This window comes from Cibotium barometz, chromosome 54 (assembly GCF_041138505.1).
Source record: "Cibotium barometz isolate CiBa-2024 chromosome 54, ASM4113850v1, whole genome shotgun sequence".
Classification (NCBI taxonomy): Eukaryota; Viridiplantae; Streptophyta; class Polypodiopsida; order Cyatheales; family Cibotiaceae; genus Cibotium; species Cibotium barometz.
In genome coordinates, this window is record NC_141099.1 from 28,906,877 (window position 1) to 28,926,972 (window position 20,096).

General features: G+C 44.8%; 1 protein-coding gene across 1 annotated transcript in view; it reads right to left on the bottom strand.

The window, feature by feature from the left end:
- LOC147608012 (transcription factor) overlaps positions 1–19,715 on the bottom strand; it is a 74,038-nt gene extending 54,323 nt beyond the window's left edge. Inside the window, exons 1-3 of the mRNA XM_086789840.1 lie at positions 19,590–19,715; positions 19,336–19,500; positions 4,178–4,296 (exon numbers count right to left, since the gene is read on the bottom strand). Of these exons, the coding sequence (XP_086645966.1) occupies positions 4,178–4,296; positions 19,336–19,500; positions 19,590–19,598 (293 nt within the window). The 5' untranslated portion in view covers positions 19,599–19,715. The remainder of the gene's footprint in view (positions 1–4,177; positions 4,297–19,335; positions 19,501–19,589) is intronic.
- Positions 19,716–20,096: the final 381 nt, after the last annotated feature.

The window sequence follows — 20,096 nt, forward strand, 5'->3', positions numbered from 1 at the left end:
GTGGAGGTTCGGAGGCCTTAACTGGCCAACAGTCGAAAGGCCGTAACACGGGCAAAGGGAAGGCTTCGTTGGAGAAGTCTTCTGAGAAGAAGTCCGTTACTGACCGCGAGAAACTCAAGGCAGAGGGGACCTGTAATGATTGTGGCGAGAAAGGCCACTATTGGAGGCAGTGTCCCAAGCGGAAGACCGAGAAGGGTGAAGATTCCTCAGCAGCAATCATGAAGACTCCGGCTTTTGTGCACCTGGAGGTGGTGGACACCGACGTTTCATTTTCTTCAGGCAGGGAGGAGATTGGAGGACTCTCCGCAACGGATACTCGGGAGTGGATTCTAGACAATGGTGCTTCCAGGCACATGACTCCTTCCCGTTCCATTTTACAGGATCTCTGCAGGCTTTCTGGTCACATTCTTACTAGGGATACATCCACTATCCCAGTTCACAGTGAGGGCAGGATGGAGATAGTTCCCAATGGCAGAGGGGGGAAGCATTCCTCCTAGGTGTTGTATGTTCCAGCGCTTGGTTTTCATCTGTTGTTAGTGCATCAGGTTTGTAAGACTGGCGTACGGGTGGAGTTTGATGAGCATTTTGTTGCTCTCCGTGACAAAGCAACAGGCCAAGTGGTTTGAGAAGGCGGAGTGGAGAATGGAGTTTACAAGCTTTCAGTACTCTCTCTCCCAGGTCCTCAGGTTTGTGATGAGTGGCAGTCTGGTAATGGCCACTTAAGTGTGGATACGCTGCACGTGCGGGCTTTCCGGGACCAGATGGTGGATAGCTTGCCAGTTGATGGCAGCAGTTGGCAGGAACTTTCCAGTACCGATGTTGGTAGTTCTTGTTTTCGTCAGTCAGAGGAAACTGAACAGGTAACTTATGCTCTGATGTCTTGTAGTATTCGAGACAAAGAACCTCCAGTAGATGAGGATGTTCTTTCCACGGGGACCTTTCGGAAAGCCAGGCAAGTGGCAGTTGATTACTTGCAGAAGGAGATGCATACTCTAGGCTTTGTGGTTCCGGATTCAGAGGGGGTGGTTGACAGGTTTCAGAAGGCCTTGCATGGTCTTCATAAGGTTTCCAGGACTTGTTTGTGCACCGTAACAGGTGTTGATCCTTGTGACCAGTGTGATGCCTTTTTGACTCAGAAGCAGTATGGTTCATGGATCTGGTTGATGGACACCAGATTGGACGAGAACTTCCTGATGAGGCAGTTTTTTCCCCACTCTCCGTATTTTTTCCCTATTTTTTTCCATTTTCCAGTGGTGTGGAGGGATGCCAGAGGTTGGCAGGAGCACTGAGTGGCTGGCCGACTGGCCCATCAGCAGACAAGTGACTCGCCAACTGCCCAACAGCAATCGTGGACCTCTGTACTGCTTGCCGATTGGTGTATGCAGTCGTGGGCCTCATTTATTGGTGGCTGACTGATGATGCAGTCGTGGAGTGCCTTTTTCAGCACGCCGACTGCTCATATGGGGGCATATAAATAGGCCCCCAGTCCCCATACCATTTGTGTAGAGCAAAGTTACACGCCCATTTCTCTCTCTCTTGTGCTGTATTTTTCTGCATGCATTTTGGCTCTTGTGTTCCCAGATCTGGTCATCATCTCCACTGCGTATTCTAACAAATGCCGGTCTCAAAAGGCTCTCCAATATCATGCATAGTAAGCCGTACACCTGGTTCTACTGGAGTAGAAATGGACTTACATTCATCCATGTGAAACCTTTTTAGCAAACTTTTTATGTACTTAGTTTGCTGCATAACAATGCCATCATCTGTATGCATAAACTGTATGCCAAGATAGTAGTGTAAAGGCCCCAAATCTGACATATCAAATTCAGCTTTGAAATTTGAAATTTGTGCTTTGCTAGTACCTGTAATGAGCATGTCATCCACATACAAGATGACTATGAGAATATCGGCATCGGTTTTCTTCACATACAATGTGCTTTCAGCTGGACTATTCACATAACCTTGGCTGGTAAGATGAGCATGTATTTTATCATACCAAGCTCTTGGAGCTTGCTTTAACCCATACAATGCTTTGTGTAACCTGCATACTTTATGTTCCTCACCAGGAACTACAAAACCAATGGGCTGATTTACATATACTTCCTCCTGTAAATCCCCATTTAAGAATGCAGTTTTGATGTCCAATTGATGCACTTTCCATCCTTTATGTGCAGCCAATGCAATCACTAATCTTATTGTGGTCATTCTCCAAGTAGGAGCAAAAGTCGGGGATACAATATCATGCGGGACGTGGGGGGTACACTATAGAGAGAGAGAGAGAGAGAGAGAGAGAGCCAAAAGTGTGGTAGCCACAAAATGCAAGTCAACCCTTGCATGTGTGTCACATCCATATAATATAGAAGTACAAAATATTATATGTAGAGTGTCCTTTCACACTTGATATCCAAGGGGAAAAACCACATGGGAAAAAGTGCCCTTGGTTAAAACCCTGTTCACACATAGCACTACCATAAGTGAGCATATGCCTACACCTAGGTGGGCCCTTGCTCGGCACACAGGGTTGATTGATTGTTTTTATTCACCTCTTCCATATCCCATCACTTATTGTACCCTATACCTCGCATAGTAGGATCTAGATTTTTCATCTTGTATAATCTCAGAGTCTGAGATCTTAGCTTTTAGTTTTCAGTTTTAGTTTACTATTGCTTTTTCTTAGTTCATCCATGACGCGATTTCATGGACACTATGTACACATCATTTTGGTCTCATAGACCCTTTGCGTCTTTTAAAGACATTAATATAACTTTCTTTCTTTCTTTCTACTTTCTCTGCTGTTTTCTCCCCCCATTTCTTGCACATTAGGGTTAAGCCTAACCCAACCGTGGTATCAGAGCCCAAGGTTCAGCCTGGCTTGTCTGAGCCCTACGCAGCAGCCCAAATTTTTCCCGTAAATCCTCGTGATATCCCCTACCTATCCATACACCCTTGCAAGTCCATACATGTCCGCACAGTCTCGGCGCGTCACCGCCGCCACCCATACAAGTCACTGCTGCACATCATCAACACCGTACAGTCGGTACAGTACCAGTCCGTACGGTCTGTATTGCCACATTACTTGCTTTTGTACCAACACCTGTACTTGCAACTGTATCCTCTGAATTGCTTGTACCTGCCCATACCTGCTGCACCAGGTGTCCCTGATGTACCTGCACATTTCAGCATCATCAAAGCAAAGTCATCAAATTGGTAACAAATAACTCTTTACCCTACTCGATTTTGGTATTTGCAACGGGATTTGCACGTTTTGGTAAAGTTGTGCGCTACAAGCCAAGTATATGAGTGAGCACACACATTGCAGGTGTGATGGCAGATTTGCAACGATTTTTTTATTTGGGCATTTGCAAATGGCTCCAAATGCAAGGGATGTATTTGGGGTTTTGGACAAGCTCGATGGGAGCAATTACTCCATGCGGAGCTTCATGATATGGAGATTGTCTCATCTTATGTTTACCTCGGAGTGACCTTCACATGAACGATCTTTTCCATGAGACTGTTGGACAAACCGTCACCTCTTCTGGCTGACAGGTGGCAGTAGACTCCTTGGTTAGTCCCATAGGCTTGGTGTGTGCTGGATTCCTGGCGTATAAAGGGTGAAGAGGCAAGGGGCCTTGGGTATTCCCTGTGCACACCTTTTGGGGTATCCTTGGGGCTAGATCGGCTAGGTGGGAGGGGCTGGGGACCCTCTCCATGCGGACCTCCTGTGTTGCCATCATGGTATCAGAGCATGGGTTTGGGCGCTGTGCTCATGTGGGGTCTCTGCTTCTGCCACAGGTCGTGCTGCTCTAGGAGATTCTCACCATTACTTGGAGCTGAGTTTGGGGCTTGGGTGGCATTTACCCTAGGTCGGCTAGGTGGGAGGGGACTGGGGACCCCCGGGCAAGCTTACTATATGAAAGTATTTAAAAAGTATAACTTTAATGAAAAACTAAGCATATGGGTCGCCAAAGACAAATGTTGCAAACCCCCCTCTTCCACAAAGAAGATTAAGCATATGAGCCACTAAAGACAAATGTTGCAAACCCTCCTCTCCCCCTCTTCCACAAAGAAAGGAACAAACTTTCATTTTTTTTAAATTTAAATTGATGGAAGAAAGAAGGAAAAATAAATTTTTGAAAGAAAAATTAATAGGAGAAAAGGAAACTCTAATGAAACTTACCATGAGAACTCACTCTTTGAAGATGTGGACTGAGAAGATGCAGAGTTCTGGCTGATGACCGTGGAATAGGCACCAGATGGAGTAGCAATCGCGGCAGCCATGGCCCACCCCCCCTCCAACTGCTTAATGTGCACCAACTAAGGTTATTGGACTTTAAAAAACAGGGAAAATAATGGCCATGACTCGTATCCATGACATTGAATCAGAAAATGTAATAGAATTATACACACTAATTGGGTGGGTGTAATTTTTTGTAAGGTAATGATAAAGCAACCAATTTTATTGCAACAGAAAATCAAGGGATGCTTTACATTGCTGACACCATGCAAGAAAAACAGCACCTACAACAAAGAACTGCAAACTAAGAAAATTTTGATAACCACCTCACCCTTCCCATGATTATTGCCCCCAAGTGCACCCCCGCCAACACCAGCCCGACACTGCCATTCCCCCCCTCACAGCCCCCCTATCAATTCCCAGAAAGTAAATAGAGGAATCAGTTCAATGTAATTAGGAAAACAATTATGGGCGTTTCTTGACATTGAGGACACATACAGGCTACCCGCCATCGGGGGTCTTGCGAGCATTAGTTTTACAGCTTCATGAGAGAGGAGAGATACCTATTGTGGAGGTAAAACATAAAATTTCTCTACATTTATAAATGTTTTTGTTAACTTTATAATCTTCGAATAAACTTTGCAATATTTTAAATTTTTAGAATAGGAGCACGATGTGATGGACGAGGATGAGCATGATCAGTATCATGTGCACAGCCACACTAAAAGCGGAGACCAACCACCTATTGCCAGAGAGGACGATCACATCGATACTTCAAGACCATCCTCAGGAAGGATGGAGAATTTTTGAATTAGTTTCCATGATATTCAATGTATCTCTTTACATACACATTATTTTCAGGCTCCAACTTTCATTATCTACATAAGAGTTTTGTATAGATGAGCTGGGTCTGATTCCAAAAGTTCAGCATAGCAACATACAGAAGGAAAAGTACTCGACTAAAAGCCTAGAGAAAAACACTGAAAACATTAAGAAATTATCCGGTCAGCCTAAAAATATGAGTATACACTGCTTGATTTCTTGCTCTACCACATCCATAAAGTTTGGCAGCTCATATTTCCAACATGAAATAAAAATTGAACTATTATCACTAAGTGCCCTTTACACCAGCAGTTAAATGTTACTTGTCATATGTTGGATAGCTTAGCAGAAGCGACTAGTCACCTTGTGTTAAGTATGTGTTGTTCTGAATCATCTTAAACAGAAATTGAAATAAAACAAACGCAAATTCATTCACATGCAAATAAAACAAGAACTGAGTCTTTTAGTGTTGATAGCAATAGTGCCTGTGCTGAAGAACTTCCCATCTGAATCTGTTGTCAAAATCTACTGATGTTCTTCAAGTCTTCAAAATATGCTGTGTCCCGCTCACAAAGCATACTGTTAGGGGAAACTTTGTGAACAACTATACTCACATGAAATGAGCTAATGGGGTTCGCTGGAGGGAAGTTAGAAATTCTTTCCTTTTTGACACTCCAAACCATCTGGCCAGTCTGTTTTAAGTGGCATGGAACTCTGGTTATATATACCTAGATGAGAATCCAAGAACATGCCCAAATTCACCTTATAAGAAAGTGCAATTTATAACCTCATGGTAGTCAACCACAAGACAATAAACCATCAACTCCATCATGCATAGTATGGAGCCCTGGTTAGCCCAAACATGTGTCCCTTGGCAACAGCGCTATTACTTGGATCTCATAATGATTGTTCCAAAACCTGTGAAAGTAAAAGTTGCATTGTCTGGACAGTGGACACTTAACTACTCAAGCTCAACCCTTGCACATCACAGGTAACAACACAAGCTAGAAGTCCCTCATTGATAGTGATGGAGTGCTGTGATTATCAATGGCTTGGTTGTACTGATGAACGAAATGGTTTATGATGCCTACAAAAGATGCTACATTGCATCTCGATCTCTACACTCTACACCCTACACATGCATGAGTCCATGTCGCAAACACCAGTTGAAAAAACAGCAGTGCTTTGGTGGCTGTTACTGGGAACCTGGCTTAATGTACTACTGCTGGAAATATCAAACCCTCTTTACTTCATGGATCAAAAACCACCAACACATACCCCGTTCATTCATTTCAGCAAAGCATTTGTAGTAACCTTCACACAAAACTCTTCTTCTGCTGCTGAACTGAAACACATGAACTGCTCACATTCTCATCGGTGCCTCATACGCTGGTGGCTGCCTATCATGAGGTCTTGAAGCTTGGGGCAAATGCTCTTAGAGAATGGCCCACTTTATGACAACTCAAGAAACTGTCCTCCCTAAATTGGCATTCCATCTCCTCCTCAAACAGAAAACTAAAAGTCTTCTCTCCTTCATGTTGAAGCTTGAACAAAGAAGCATGTCCCCTCTTTGTGGTCTTCATCATGGTCAGCTTTTACTGGTAAGACAAAACCAAAGCTTTATCAAATGAGCCCGGGTCTAAGCCTTCCATGAACACTGATTTCTAACGAAATCCAGTGATGAAGGCATCAAGCTGGCTCAGCTCTCGTTCCTACGACTGAATTCTCAGTTTGTTGGATTTGGTGGGCAAAATGTTATCTCATCTGTCTTTTATTCTTGTTGACCTTTAAATCTCTGTCCTACACCACTTCAGATTTTGGCTTACCTTTTACTGGTAAGCCAAAACCAAAGTTTTATCAAATGAGCCGGGGTCTAAGCCTTCCATGAACACTGATTTCTAGCGAAGTCCAGTGATGATGAAGGCATCAAGCTGGCTCAGCTCTCGTTCCTACAACTGAATTCTGAGTCATTGGATTTGGTGGTAAATGTTATCTCGTCTCTCTTTCCTTCTAGTCAACCTTTAAATCTGTCCTAAACAACTTCAGGTACGAGGGCAGAAGGAGCCTCTCCACAAATGTCTTCGATGTTAGTTCACTGCACGATGCTTGCATGTGTGCTACACTTAAAACCATAACCACCAAGTGACCAAGTGACTGCATGCATGCCTGTAAGGCTTTGTTCTTCTTCGTCTAAACCACTTTGAAGTATGTATGGGAAAGAATTAAACATAGATTAACACTAAGCACATGAGAGATTAGCACAAATCAAAACTGAGCAAGAGACAATAGAGAAGGACCTGATCTAATGTATATTGCAAAACATGAAAATTTACAAGGATGAACTTGATTCTTGACATAGCTCCTGCTTATGCATACCTATCTACTGATGCATACAAAGATAACTTGTTGATTCACAGCTTTGTGATGATCTCCAAATGCTTGTGTTTGGGAGCTGAGGACTGCCTTCCAGCTAGTCGTGTCAACATCTATATGTACAAAAGTTCTCTAGCTTGGATAGTGGATAATCTAGAAGAGATGTAACCCGATCCTCCTCAATATTGGATTTAAAGAGAGACTTGGAAAACTGATAGGCTGACCTCATCTTCCTCCTCTCTGGATTTGGAGGGATCTACTTGCTGGCTCTCTAATTCGGGTTCGTGTTTGGGTTTGAGCGTTAGCAACCCAAGCAATGAAACATCTGCTGAAAGCCCCTCTTCTATGATAGCGTCACACCCAGGAGCTCCTCCTGCCTTGGAAGCTCTCCCTAACTTGGATCAACCCTCTAGGTCTTGGGCTACTCCTTGTACCCTGGGTATGCAAGGTAGGTGTGCTAACAACGAGGGCTTTAGGGGCGACCAAGCCAAGACAACTAGGCCCAACCAAACCAGGTGCATTCAGGTGACCATTGGCCAGCCATCACGAACAGAAGGCGGCTGTCGGCAAGCCCATGTGAGGGCAAAAGGATGAAAGGACCAAATGTATGAGAGATCAGAGCAAATCAACATAGCATGAAATGAGTGAGTGTATATATGATGAAATCCAGTACAAGAGCTTAGTGTGAGACTCTGAAGGAGCAGAAAGGGCTGCTGTCCCGTGATAATGCTGAGGGTGGAGAACGCCACAATCCAAGGCAGATAATAGGCTGCTGTCTCGAAAAAATGAGCAGACAGGGCTGTCGTCCCGATGTCAACGTAAAGGAGCAGAGAGGGCTGCTGTCCCGGTGATGATGAATGAGGAAGGAGAGGGCCGCGATCCCAAGGTAGTAGATGCTGAAGTAAAACTGCTGGAAAGCTCTACTGTAGCAGAGGGGGCTGCTACATGTGCTATAGATAGAACGCTGATATACTGTAGGCGAAAGCTAGTGCAGAACAGCTCCTGAGAAACACTGATGTACTGTATACCAAGGCTACTGCAGAACAGTAGCTGTAGGTAAAAACGCAGCCTGAAGAGGATGAACACCGGCAGCAGCAGCAGCAGCAGGAGAGGATGCGCAGCCTGTAGATGCGAATACACCAGCAGCAGCAGCAGGTAAGGATGCGCTGCCTGTAGATGAAGAAGCACCGGCTGCAGCAAGACACGGAGTTGTAATATTCTGTGTGTTTTTGAGATTTTTGTTGAGCTTCTTATATATATGCAGTAGGCCAGCGGCAAAGACAAGTAAAATGCCAAAAAATACCCTTTTGGGCTGGATAAAATTGCAGGTTTGGGCATGTTTCACACAGCCCCTCTCAGGCCAAAAGGGCACCATGAGAGAAGATGAAAAGGGGTTGAAGAGGAACATGAAGAGGAATGTGGCATTGGTTTGTCGATGGTGTAGATCATGTGCTCTTCAACAAGTGTAGAATGTTTTGAGTTTGGGCAGTACTGGATCAATGCCACAATGCAAGAGGTTTTCACATGCATGAATGCCCATTTTTGGGTTTTCATTCACACACGTGCTCCAAACACAAAAAACAGAATGCTATGCAAAGGGAATTCAAGATGGTAAATGCAATGCAGTGGATTTTCACATGAGTCGTGCCCTCATGGGGTTTTCACTAACTCGCGTGCCCGATACAACAATGATAAAATATGAAAGGAGAGGAAGGTCCCCCCCTCAATATGCAGAGGGTGATGGTGGAGGACCAATGCTGATCCGTTCGCGAAGACACTGGAGGATGGGCTAGTCGACGGACTTTGTAAGGATGTTAGCATGGTTGTCCGCCGTAGGGATGTACCGGAGCCTGATGGTACCAAGCTCAACCTATTCCCTGGTAAAATGAAAATGGACACCCACATGCTTGGTATGGTTAGAAAAAATAGGACTGCCAAAGCAGAGGTAATCGCACTCTGACTGTCGACAAAGATGGTAGAAGCGGTGTCAATCGGAACACGCATCTCCATAAGAAGCTAACAAAGATACATAGCCTCCGTGGTGGCGTCGTAGAGGGCCCACTATTCAGCCTCAGCAAAAGAACTTGTAACGGTATCCTGCTTCTTGCTAGACCAAGAGAAATGGGTAGATCCAAGGGAGTACAAATAACCACCATGAGAAGGCCACGAATCGAAATCACCGGCCCAGTCGGAGTCTGTGTAACCACGGGGGGTGATCCCACGACTGTAGTGAAGTCCAAACATATACGTACCTACTAGATAGCGAACAACCCTCATCGCTGAACTCCGATTGGCCCCTTAGGAGCATTGAAATACTGACTTAAAATGGATGTGCAATAGGAAATGTTAGGTCGAGAATTTGTGAGCCATATGAGTTTCCCAACCACTTGGCGGTAGGTTCGCTCTTCATGTGGAGGTGAGTCCTCTTCCTTTGAGTGTTTGATGGTTGGATCCAATGGGGTAGCCACAAGGATAGCACCATCAAGAAAGTAGGAAGTAATGAGTTGAAGACAATACTTTTGTTGTGACACGAAAATATCATAAGGATGTCGGACCACCTCCATGCCAAGGAAATATGAGAGAAGACCGAGCTCAGTCATCTCAAAAGTTCATCTCAGTTGTGCCATGATATCAGCCACTTTTGGCTTGATTTGAACCAGAAATGATGAGGTCATCGACATACAACGCTAGGTAGCAAACAATCCCCTAATCTGTGTGGATATAGATATTGGAATCACAGTGAGATGATTGAAAACCTTGGCTATGTAAAAATTTGTCGATGCGATGATACCACGCTCAAGGGGCTTGCATAAGCCCATAAAGAGCTTTATGCAGGCAAAAGACTTTGTCCTCATACCCATCGAGCAAGGAACCCGGAGGTTAGTCAACATAGATCTCTTCCTTAAGAATGCCATTTAGAAAGGCACTCTTGACATCCATTTGATAGACTGGCCATGTGTGGTGTGCAGCCAGATTGAGTAAGAGACAGATTGTAGTCATTCGAGCAGTAGGTGCGAAGGTCTCGTCAAAGTCAATGCCTTCTTTTTGGTGAAAGCCTTCTTTTTGGTGAAAACCTATCACCACAAGCTGCGCTTTGTATTTGTCCAAGGTACCATCGACTTTAAATTTGGTGTGAAAGATCCATTTGGTTCCAATGACGACCTTATGACGAGGGCGATCCACAAGGGACCACGTGCCATTACGATCAATGCTTTCGAGTTCTTGTTCCATAGCCTGTTTCCAGGCTGGCTGTTGGATAGCATCTTTCCACGATGTTGGCTCATCATGCACCACATAGTTGGTGGAGAAAACAGAGGCAAATGAGGCACGAGGAGTGAGCCTCGTGGACCGACGAGGACCGTCCAAAGGGGTATCATGGGGAAGCATGCCAAAATCACACATGGTCTATTGGTACCAATGGGGTAATGGGTCCCTGGGAGGCTGTCAGGAGGAGGAAGGCCCCTCAAGAGGCGGAGTAATAGTTAACTGATTGGGTTCATGTGGCACAACCGGAGATTCTTGTTCGGATGGTATGGGCAACGAAAGGCGAAGTAAATCCCGCTAATCAAAGACAATGTCTCGACGAATGAAGACTTTGTTCGATCTTGGATTAAAAACTTTGTAAGCCTTTAATTAAGAAGAGTAGTCCACGAAAATGAGCAACTCACTCCTTGGCTCAAGCTCGCCTCTCGTGTCATTCGGAGTGTGAGTGTACACACGACACCCAAAGACACGGAAATGGGAAACAATCAGTTTTTCGCCATAAAATGCCTCAAACGGGGTCTTGTGAGGAACAGCGACCGTGGGGTAACGGTTCAGAAGGTACACCGCAGTGTTGACCGATTCTGACCAAAGGCGTTCAGGCAACTCAACTGCAAAGAGCATGGAACATGCCGTATCCATCACAGTTCAGTTCTTGCGGTAGACCACTCCATTTTGTGAGAGGGAGTTGGTGGAGGTGAGTTGGCGTTGAACGCCCTGTTCTTACAAGAACTCAGTAAATTGTCTTGAGTAGAGGAGGAAGATTTCTTAGGATGAAACTGGGCATGCAACCGAGCGAAGCGCAAGAGTTGGCACTCACACTCATATAGGTTAGGCATAGGTTCCAGACTAATGACAAAAGTAAAGAAGCTAGGAGGCAATAAAGTGATAACCTGGTCTTCCTGAGACTTGGCAGAGCCAGTGGTGGCGTACTCAACATTAAGACATCGGTATTCAGCAACCTTAACGGTTACGTCATCACTCTCGGAGTGAATTGTGTTCCTAGACCCTCTTCTATTTGGGTTCACATAATTCCAGGGATCGAAGGTAGTCGATGGTACCGTATGTTGAACCTGTGATACAGAAGAAGACACCCAGGAAAAATTAGGAACATAAGTACTCAAAGGCACATACAAACTTGACGCGGTCATCGGCATGGTTGATGAAAATGGATCTCTCAACGATCGAAGAGATACCTGTCCTTCCTGAGAAAAAGTCCCATACCGAAGTCCAGACTGTCTGTCGGCTAGACTAAGCAGCAGGGCTCTCCAGATGAGGCTGGATACCTGGGTCCAGTATTGGCACACTGGCTGTAGGAATGTATCCTCCTCTAGAAGTGAAGTTTGATAAGCTCGGAGAAGAAAGACGAGATGCCAAGGGTGTAGAGGGTGAATAGGTGTAAATGGGCTGGTCATCTCCCAATGAAAGATCTCGAACGGGGCTCTCTAGTGAATAAGAAGTCCCATCCTCCGTCTGATCTATATCTAAATAAGGAGAATCGACATCTGGTAAGAAAGGCTGGTCTTCTGGAATCCTGGGTAGACGATCCATGATGTGTGCTCTCAAGGTCTTCAATCCCTTTGCTCACGATAGCTATGATACCATGTGAGGGCAAAAGGACGAAAGGACCAAATGTATGAGAGATCAGAGGAATTCAACACAGCATGAAATGAGTGAGTGTATATATGATGAAATCCAGTACAAGACTCTGTAGGGGCAGAGAGGGCTGCTGTCCTGTGATAATGCTGAGGGTGGAGAAGGCCACAATCCAAGGCAGATGATAGGCTGTTGTCCCGAAGAAATGAGCAGAGAGGGCTGCCGTCCCGATGTCGAGGTAAAGCAGCAGAGAGGGCTACTGTTGACAATGCGGCGTACCTCTTCACAAAGTCTCTACCTCAGGCAATGCTCTGGCAACACTCAAGCTCACTGGGTTGGTTCCACATCCAGGAGCTGAGAGGGGGTGTTAGCAATCATCTCCTATCTGTACATATTACTCAGTGAGAGCCTTTGTTGTGGGTGAGCCCGCCCAGGTGTTCTCTCCATTTTTTTCCCCATTTTTCCATGTTTTCTCCCTGTTTTTGGTCGTGGGGACTGTCTAGTGCTGACCGACTTGATCTGGTCCTGGCCAACTGTGTTTTTCTCCTAGTTGACCATGTCTTGTCTTGGCCGACTGGCTATTTTCTCTGTCGTGGACATGTGTGCACCCAACCGGCTGTTTTTGGGCTGGCGGCTGGCCAACCAGCAGCCTAGGGTGGTATAAATACCACCCTTGCCCCCACACTCATTTTTGTGTCGGATCTTCGTGTATATAGCAGAGTCTATACAGCTTCTCTCTCTCTACACTTCTGCGATTTGTTTCACAGCAGTTGTCTCATTTTCCGCTGTGCATTCTGACAGTTTTCACACAGGCCGACAACCATTGCTATTCTCAGTGCATTGGTGGCGGCCGTGCTACACGCTTCAACAGGGCACTCATGTCCACGGGCGGGCAGCCAAGGCCCAGTTCGCACAGAGGGGGGAAGAAATCGAGCACATGTTTGTGTGGATGAGACGTTTGCACAGTTGGACCTGCAGAGGAGTGGGAGTAAAGAAACAAGTCGGGTGACGTGTGCAGGTGAGAGGATGCCACGTTGGTGCACCAAGCAAAAAGCACGTCATGTTTTTTGGAAATGCACAACATGGTGATTTTTTATCAAAAATCAGGACAAAGGCTTAAAAAAGCCTATGTTTGACATTTTTTTTAACAAAAATCCAACACCCGCTTTTCTTACATGCCACACGACTCCCTATACAAAACCACTCTTCCCACCTCCTTCCTATCTGCAGGTGTTTTCACGAGCAAGGGCGTCACACAACTCGACGCCCTCCTCCTCCTCCTCTACACCGCGAAGCTTTGCCTCACCACAACCCTTCTCATCTACCCTATTTACCTTTTTTTCAACCTTTCACTTCTTTCACCATGGGAGATCAACTAATCCTACTACTATCCCCACGGCCCAGCATTGGCTTCAACAACTACAGCTCAGGTTCCTTTGGACCCAAACATGACTATATCCTTCCCTATCGGGCCTCAGCAGTGGATGGAGAATAGTTTTGATGCCATGAACTCGCATCTCATAGCCCTTATAACTGTCACGTGCACACCATTCAGGTGTACAATAACATGGCATCATTTTAGCATCATCAGGATTTATCAGGCATTTTATGGACATTTAAATGAATGTTTTCAGCATGTACCACATGGTATGGGTTGGATTCAGCATTGTAGCATCACATTAGCCATCTAGACAAGCATTTGGGGGCTTGTGGAGGCAGCCGACAGCATGTATAAACCAGCCGACAGCATTTAAGTCAGCCGACCAGCCTTTTATGGCATTATATGGCAGTCGTGGGCATGTGCATCTGGCCGACTGCAGCCAAGCTGGCCGACCAGCACCTGTTCCCCATATAAATAGAGACCTCAGCGTTTCAGTCCATCATAACATCTGACTGCAGCGTTTCAGCCCTCAACGCATTCAGTCCAGCAAAGCATTCAGTTCAGCATCTACATCAGTAAGCAGCAGATTCAGCCAATCGCATCTATCTCCTCGGCGTTTCCTTCCCAGGTAACAGGAGAACATCTGCGTTTTCAGCATCACATCAGCATTGCATCAGTCCCAAAGCCATCCCTTCAGCGTTTCCTTCCCAACCAAGAGACAAGGGAAAGACAGTGGGACAGCAGTATATTCAGCATATCAGTATATTCAGCATATAGGCAGCATATTCAGCATCATAGATCCATTTGGTTCTCATTGTAACCGCATTCATCATCTAATATAGTTGCATTGCATTGCATTGACACTATCTGTCTTTCTTAAGCATCATTAAGTGCAGTTTAGTTAGACTAAGGTTGTGATTACTACAGTCAAAGACCTCACATGTCACATTGGTATCAAAGCGTTACAAGGTAACCAGCCTTAGATCATTTTCATTCCATTAGTCATTCAGTCAGACATCATGTTGATCACTTCCGCACAGTTAAACCCAGTTCTCAAAATCTTGCAGGCCACCCTTAGGGATTTTCCCTTAGGTATGCATTAGTAACCCATCCATCTGCATTCTTGCACAGCATATAGGGTTGCACATGGCTTGCATAGTAGTCATCTTAGTAGTCATCTTAGCAGTCCGTCTTGCATCTGCAAGGCATACATGTTTGCCCATGAACTCTCTGGGAAAGAATGACATCCATCATCAAAGGAGGACATAAGTTTTGGGCTTCAACCGGCAGCAGCAGGGGGTTTCTCTTCCACAGAAGACGGAAGTTTGCTCCAACATCGCCTCAGGAGGTTCAGACCTTCAGGAACGACGGAGATGGTAGGAGAAAGGTTTCCACAGGCAGGTCAGGGGTGACTCAGGTATTTCCAAGCAGTTTTAGCAGCATTTGCCATTCAGTTCCCGCAGTACATAGAGTCTTGGCTCAAAGGATTTCACTCCTGCAGACGACCTTAGTCCCGGCAGCAGAAGACAGAAGGGGCAGTGGTTCGGAGGAGAAGGATCCCCAGAGGAGTCGAAGGTTGCCAGGTATACCACCCAGCAACAGTTTAGCAGCGGGAATGTCACGTGCACACCATTCAGGTGTCCAGTGACATGGCATCATTTTAGCATCATAAGCATCATAAGCATCATCAGGATTTATCAAGCATTTTATGGACATTTAAATGAATGTTTTCAGCGTACCACATGGTATGGGTTGGATTCAGCATTGTAGCATCACATTAGCCATCTAGACAAGCATTTGGGGGCTTGTGGAGGCAGCCGACAGCATGTATAAACCAGCCGACAGCATTTAAGTCAGGCGACCAGCCTTTTATGGCATTATATGGCAGTCGTGGGCATGTGCATCTGGCCGACTGCAGCCAAGCTGGCCGACCAGCACCTGTTCCCCATATAAATAGAGACCTCAGCGTTTCAGTCCATCATAACATCTGACTGCAGCGTTTCAGCCCTCAACGCATTCAGTCCAGCAAAGCATTCAGTTCAGCATCTACATCAGTAAACAGCAGATTCAGCCAATCGCATCTATCTCCTCAGCGTTTCCTTCCCAGGTAACAGGAGAACATCTGCGTTTTCAGCATCACATCAGCATTGCATCAGTCCCAAAGCCATCCCTTCAGCGTTTCCTTCCCAGGAGACAAGGGAAAGACAGTGGGACAGCAGTATATTCAGCATATCAGTATATTCAGCATATAGGCAGCATATTCAGCATCATAGATCCATTTGGATCTCATTGTAACCGCATTCATCATCTAATATAGCTGCATTGCATTGCATTGACACTATCTGTCTTTCTTAAGCATCATTAAGTGCAGTTTAGTTAGACTAAGGTTGTGATTACTACGGTCAAAGACCTCACATGTCACAATAACTATGCTTCAAAACTTGAGTTGAATTCCTGATGTCAAGTGGGACAAGCACACTTTCCAAATTAATCGGAATGTGCAAACGCCCCAGTGACCATTAAGTGTGAGCCAGGAATTCCGAACTTTCCACTCATAAGCCACTTGTAGCCTACAAAGGCCGACTATGTGTCATGAAATCGTTCAGGACAGCTCTTCTCCATGACGCCCATGATGCCATTACTGGTGGTCATAGGGGCATGAATTCGACCCTGGAGAAATTGGAACGGCAATTTTATTGGCCAAAGATGAGGCGAGATGTGTTTACATATGTACAACATTGTGATATTTGTCAAAAGGTGAAAAATCCTCGTGGAAAGAACATAGGGTAATTACAGCCCTTGCCAATTCCTGAGGGACCTTTCCCAGATATTTCAATGGACTTTGTCAGGAATCCGCCTCCCAGTCCGAGTAAGTGTAATACTCAGTGCTTAACTATAGTTGATAGATTTAGCAAATTTGTTATGTTTATTCCATGCAGGGCCAATGTGACTGTCGAGGATATTGCCTAGTTGTTCATTCGGCATTGATACCCGATTGGCGGGATTCTTAGAGCCATAGTGTCAGACCGAGATGCCAAGTTTACTAATCATTTTTGGAGGGCATTGTTTGATAACTTCGGTATTAAATTGAATTTTTCCAGTGCATTTTATCCACAGACGGACGGCCAGACAGAGATATACAACCAATTGGCCTTTGATGTGCTGAAGTGTTACGTCCACGATTAGCAAGGTAAGTGGGAATCTTATTTGCCTTTAGTTCAAGCTGTTTTGAATGATTCTTTTTCTTCAGCTATTGGCAGGACTCCATATGAGGCAGCGTTTGGAAAAAGACCATTCCAGTCATTTTTGACCAGGACCTCGTCTTCAGTACCTGAAGCGAACAGAGTGACAGAGTCTTACCAAGAGATTTTAGAGTCGGCAAAAGACAGGTTGGCTAAAGCGCAAGAGGCCTACACTCGACAGACTAATAAAGACTGAAGGGATATGAAGTTTTTGGAAGGAGTCCTAAATCAACCGACCTACTACCTCATGTCCACACGACTGGGGTAAAGAACCAGTCGGCCAGCACATGAAGAGTCGGGCAACAAAAAAAACTAGTTGGCCAGGACAGCTACAGTCTGCCAAGAAAATACAGCCCCCCACGACCCAAAAAAAAGGAAAAAAAATGATAAGAGCTCCTGGGCAAGCACACCCACAACAAAGGCCCTCTCTGAGCAATATGTACATACAAGAGATGACTACTAACAGAACACCCATGTGTATCTTTTGCAGAAGACGCTTTATGGTCTCAAACAAGCACCCCGTGTGCCTGGTATTAGAAGATTGATGCCTTCTTGTTATCTCTTGGCTTCGAGAGGACATATGCAGACAGTAATCTATTTATGTCATTGTTTTGTATGTTGATGACCTCATCCTTTCTAGCTCGGATACTAAGTTGGTCACACAGGTTCAATCCAAGCTTTCAGAGGCATTTGAGATGATTGATCTTAGCCTTCTTCATTATTTTCTTGGACTAGAGGTTTGGCAGAAAGATGTTTGTATCTTCATTTCTCAGCAAAAGTATCTGAAGAAGCTGCTCTCACTTTATGGGTTATCAGACTGTACACCTATCTCTTGTCCCATAGATCCCAATGCCAAGTTATCCAAGGAGGACAATACACCCTTGGTGGATTCCACGGAGTACCAACAGATTGTTGGCTCATTGCTTTACCTTGCCAACACCCGTCCAGATATCTCCTACCCCATGAGTATTCTCAACTAGTTCTCATCAGCCGCTCGAAGATCTCATTGGCAGAAGACAGCTTTGAGAGTTCTTCGTTATCTTCAAGGTACTTCAAATATGGCATCACCTATTCCAGTGGTACTCATTTTGTTGGTTTCACAGATTCTGATTGGACAAGCTGCGTTTATACTCAGAGGTCTACATCTAGATATTGCTTCATGCTTGGTACAGGATTGGTTTCTTGGAGGTTTCAAAAGCAAAGGACTGTTGCTACTTCTTTCACCGAGGCTTAGTACAAATCCTGCCTTCTCTCCTCCACTGAGGCACTTTGGATTCATCAAATTCTGGAGCGTTTGTGCTATGCCAACACTTCTCTGATTACCATCTTCTCGAATTCTCAAAGTGCTATATTGTGATACAAGGACGATCCAAGCATATCGAGGAGCATTATCATTTTGTACACGACTTGATCAAGCTTGGACTTCTTCGGCTGGCCTACTGTTCTATCAAGGACAATGTGGCTGATCTCTTCACCAAACCACTCCCGAGAGCTACTTTGGAGGTGTTACTTCAGCGTGTTGGTATTGGACCGCCCATCTGGCGCTGAAGAGGAGGTGTGGTAAAATATATCATCTCCAGATGTTCTACATGTATCCTAGCATGCTTATATTGGTCATTTCTCTGAGACCCTGCAGTGCAAACATCATTCAAGATTTTTCTACCATTTTATGAGTCTTTTTTAGGCTTTTTACAGCATATTTATGCTTCACAACTGCTGTCAGCTTGCTCTACAGCCGAGCCAACTAGCTCATATGGGACATATATAAGGGTCCACACCCTTCTCATCATTTCCATCTCATTCTTGCATATTTGCTGGAGGTCATTGGCTCTTGCAACAATCTCTTGTGCTTGTAAGCACCTATGGGCTTCCCTTGTGCTCATTTTCAACAATAATCAACTATCTACAGCCTTCTTCAGTTTTGGTTTTGCCTACAACTTGTGTTTTCTCTTTCTTTGAATGGGTTGTGTGGCAGCTACCGAGCAAAGATCATATGACATGAAGAAGTGCAACTCCTGGCAGAAGAGCAACCATGGGCCACCATAAGCAGAAAAACCATGGCTATGTATTGGCAATGCAAACTTCCAATGAGATAAAGAGGAGAATCCATAAGCCATCATAATGATGGGCAACCATGGCTATACATCTGCAATGCAAACATCACCCAAAATGAAGAAAAGCATCCATAGGCCATCACAGACGAGCAAACCATGGCTATACATCAGCGATGCATACTTCAAGCGAGATGAAGAAGCCCCATGTCTCATCCTAAGCAGGCCTACACATATGGCTATGCATGTGCAAATCTTAGATGAAGAAGGACATCTATGGACCATCATAACACGGGATACACATGACTACATATTCCAAAGCCGTCCATGGACGACACAAGCAGGTATACGCTAAAGGAGAAAAGGCATGTTTACATGGTGTAGCGTCTGAGCCTCCACAACCTTGGACACCTCGGAGGTCTCCTCGCTGTCAACACTGTCCTCCTGCGCTTCAGTTTCCTTCTGATCCTCAACAGCTGGGGTGTTGGGGTTGGGTTCAGGGCTAAAGTCAGGGTTAGGGTTAGGGTTAGGCTCGGTTTCCTGCACGTGGAAGGCGAGAATGACGGTTATATTAAAAAACAGAGTATACAGAGAAAACACAGCAACTGATTGGGAGCATGAGAGTGTACCATGGCCATAAGCTACTAGCTACTTAACCGATGTGTACAATTTCAACTATGCCTAAATTTATGAAGACTTTTTGTGCCTTAGTTGAAAAATGCCCATGTACATGGGGCCTAAAATTGACCGGGTGCGCGTGACCGGGGCCTAAAATTGACGGGTGTTTTGCCTGTCAAGGGCCTTTTTACCTGTCAAAAAAGGTTCAAGTTTTTTTTTCACGTCAAAAAACATGTAACAGCTTAGAAATTGCATGTCATTGTGAAATGTTTTATTTAAGAATGTATGTCATTTGAAATGCTGGTCTTAAAATTTTGCTTTTTATTTTTTAACCATATATATATATATATATATAAGCCTTATAAATAATATTATATCAAGATTTAGAATAATATATCCCAATTCCCTAAAGCTCCCTTTTAATGTGGAACCAAGGGGAGAAACTGAAAATTAGAATTTTAAAATTAAAATTTTAAATACCTTGGAAATTGGAGACTAACCTGGCTTATAATTGCATT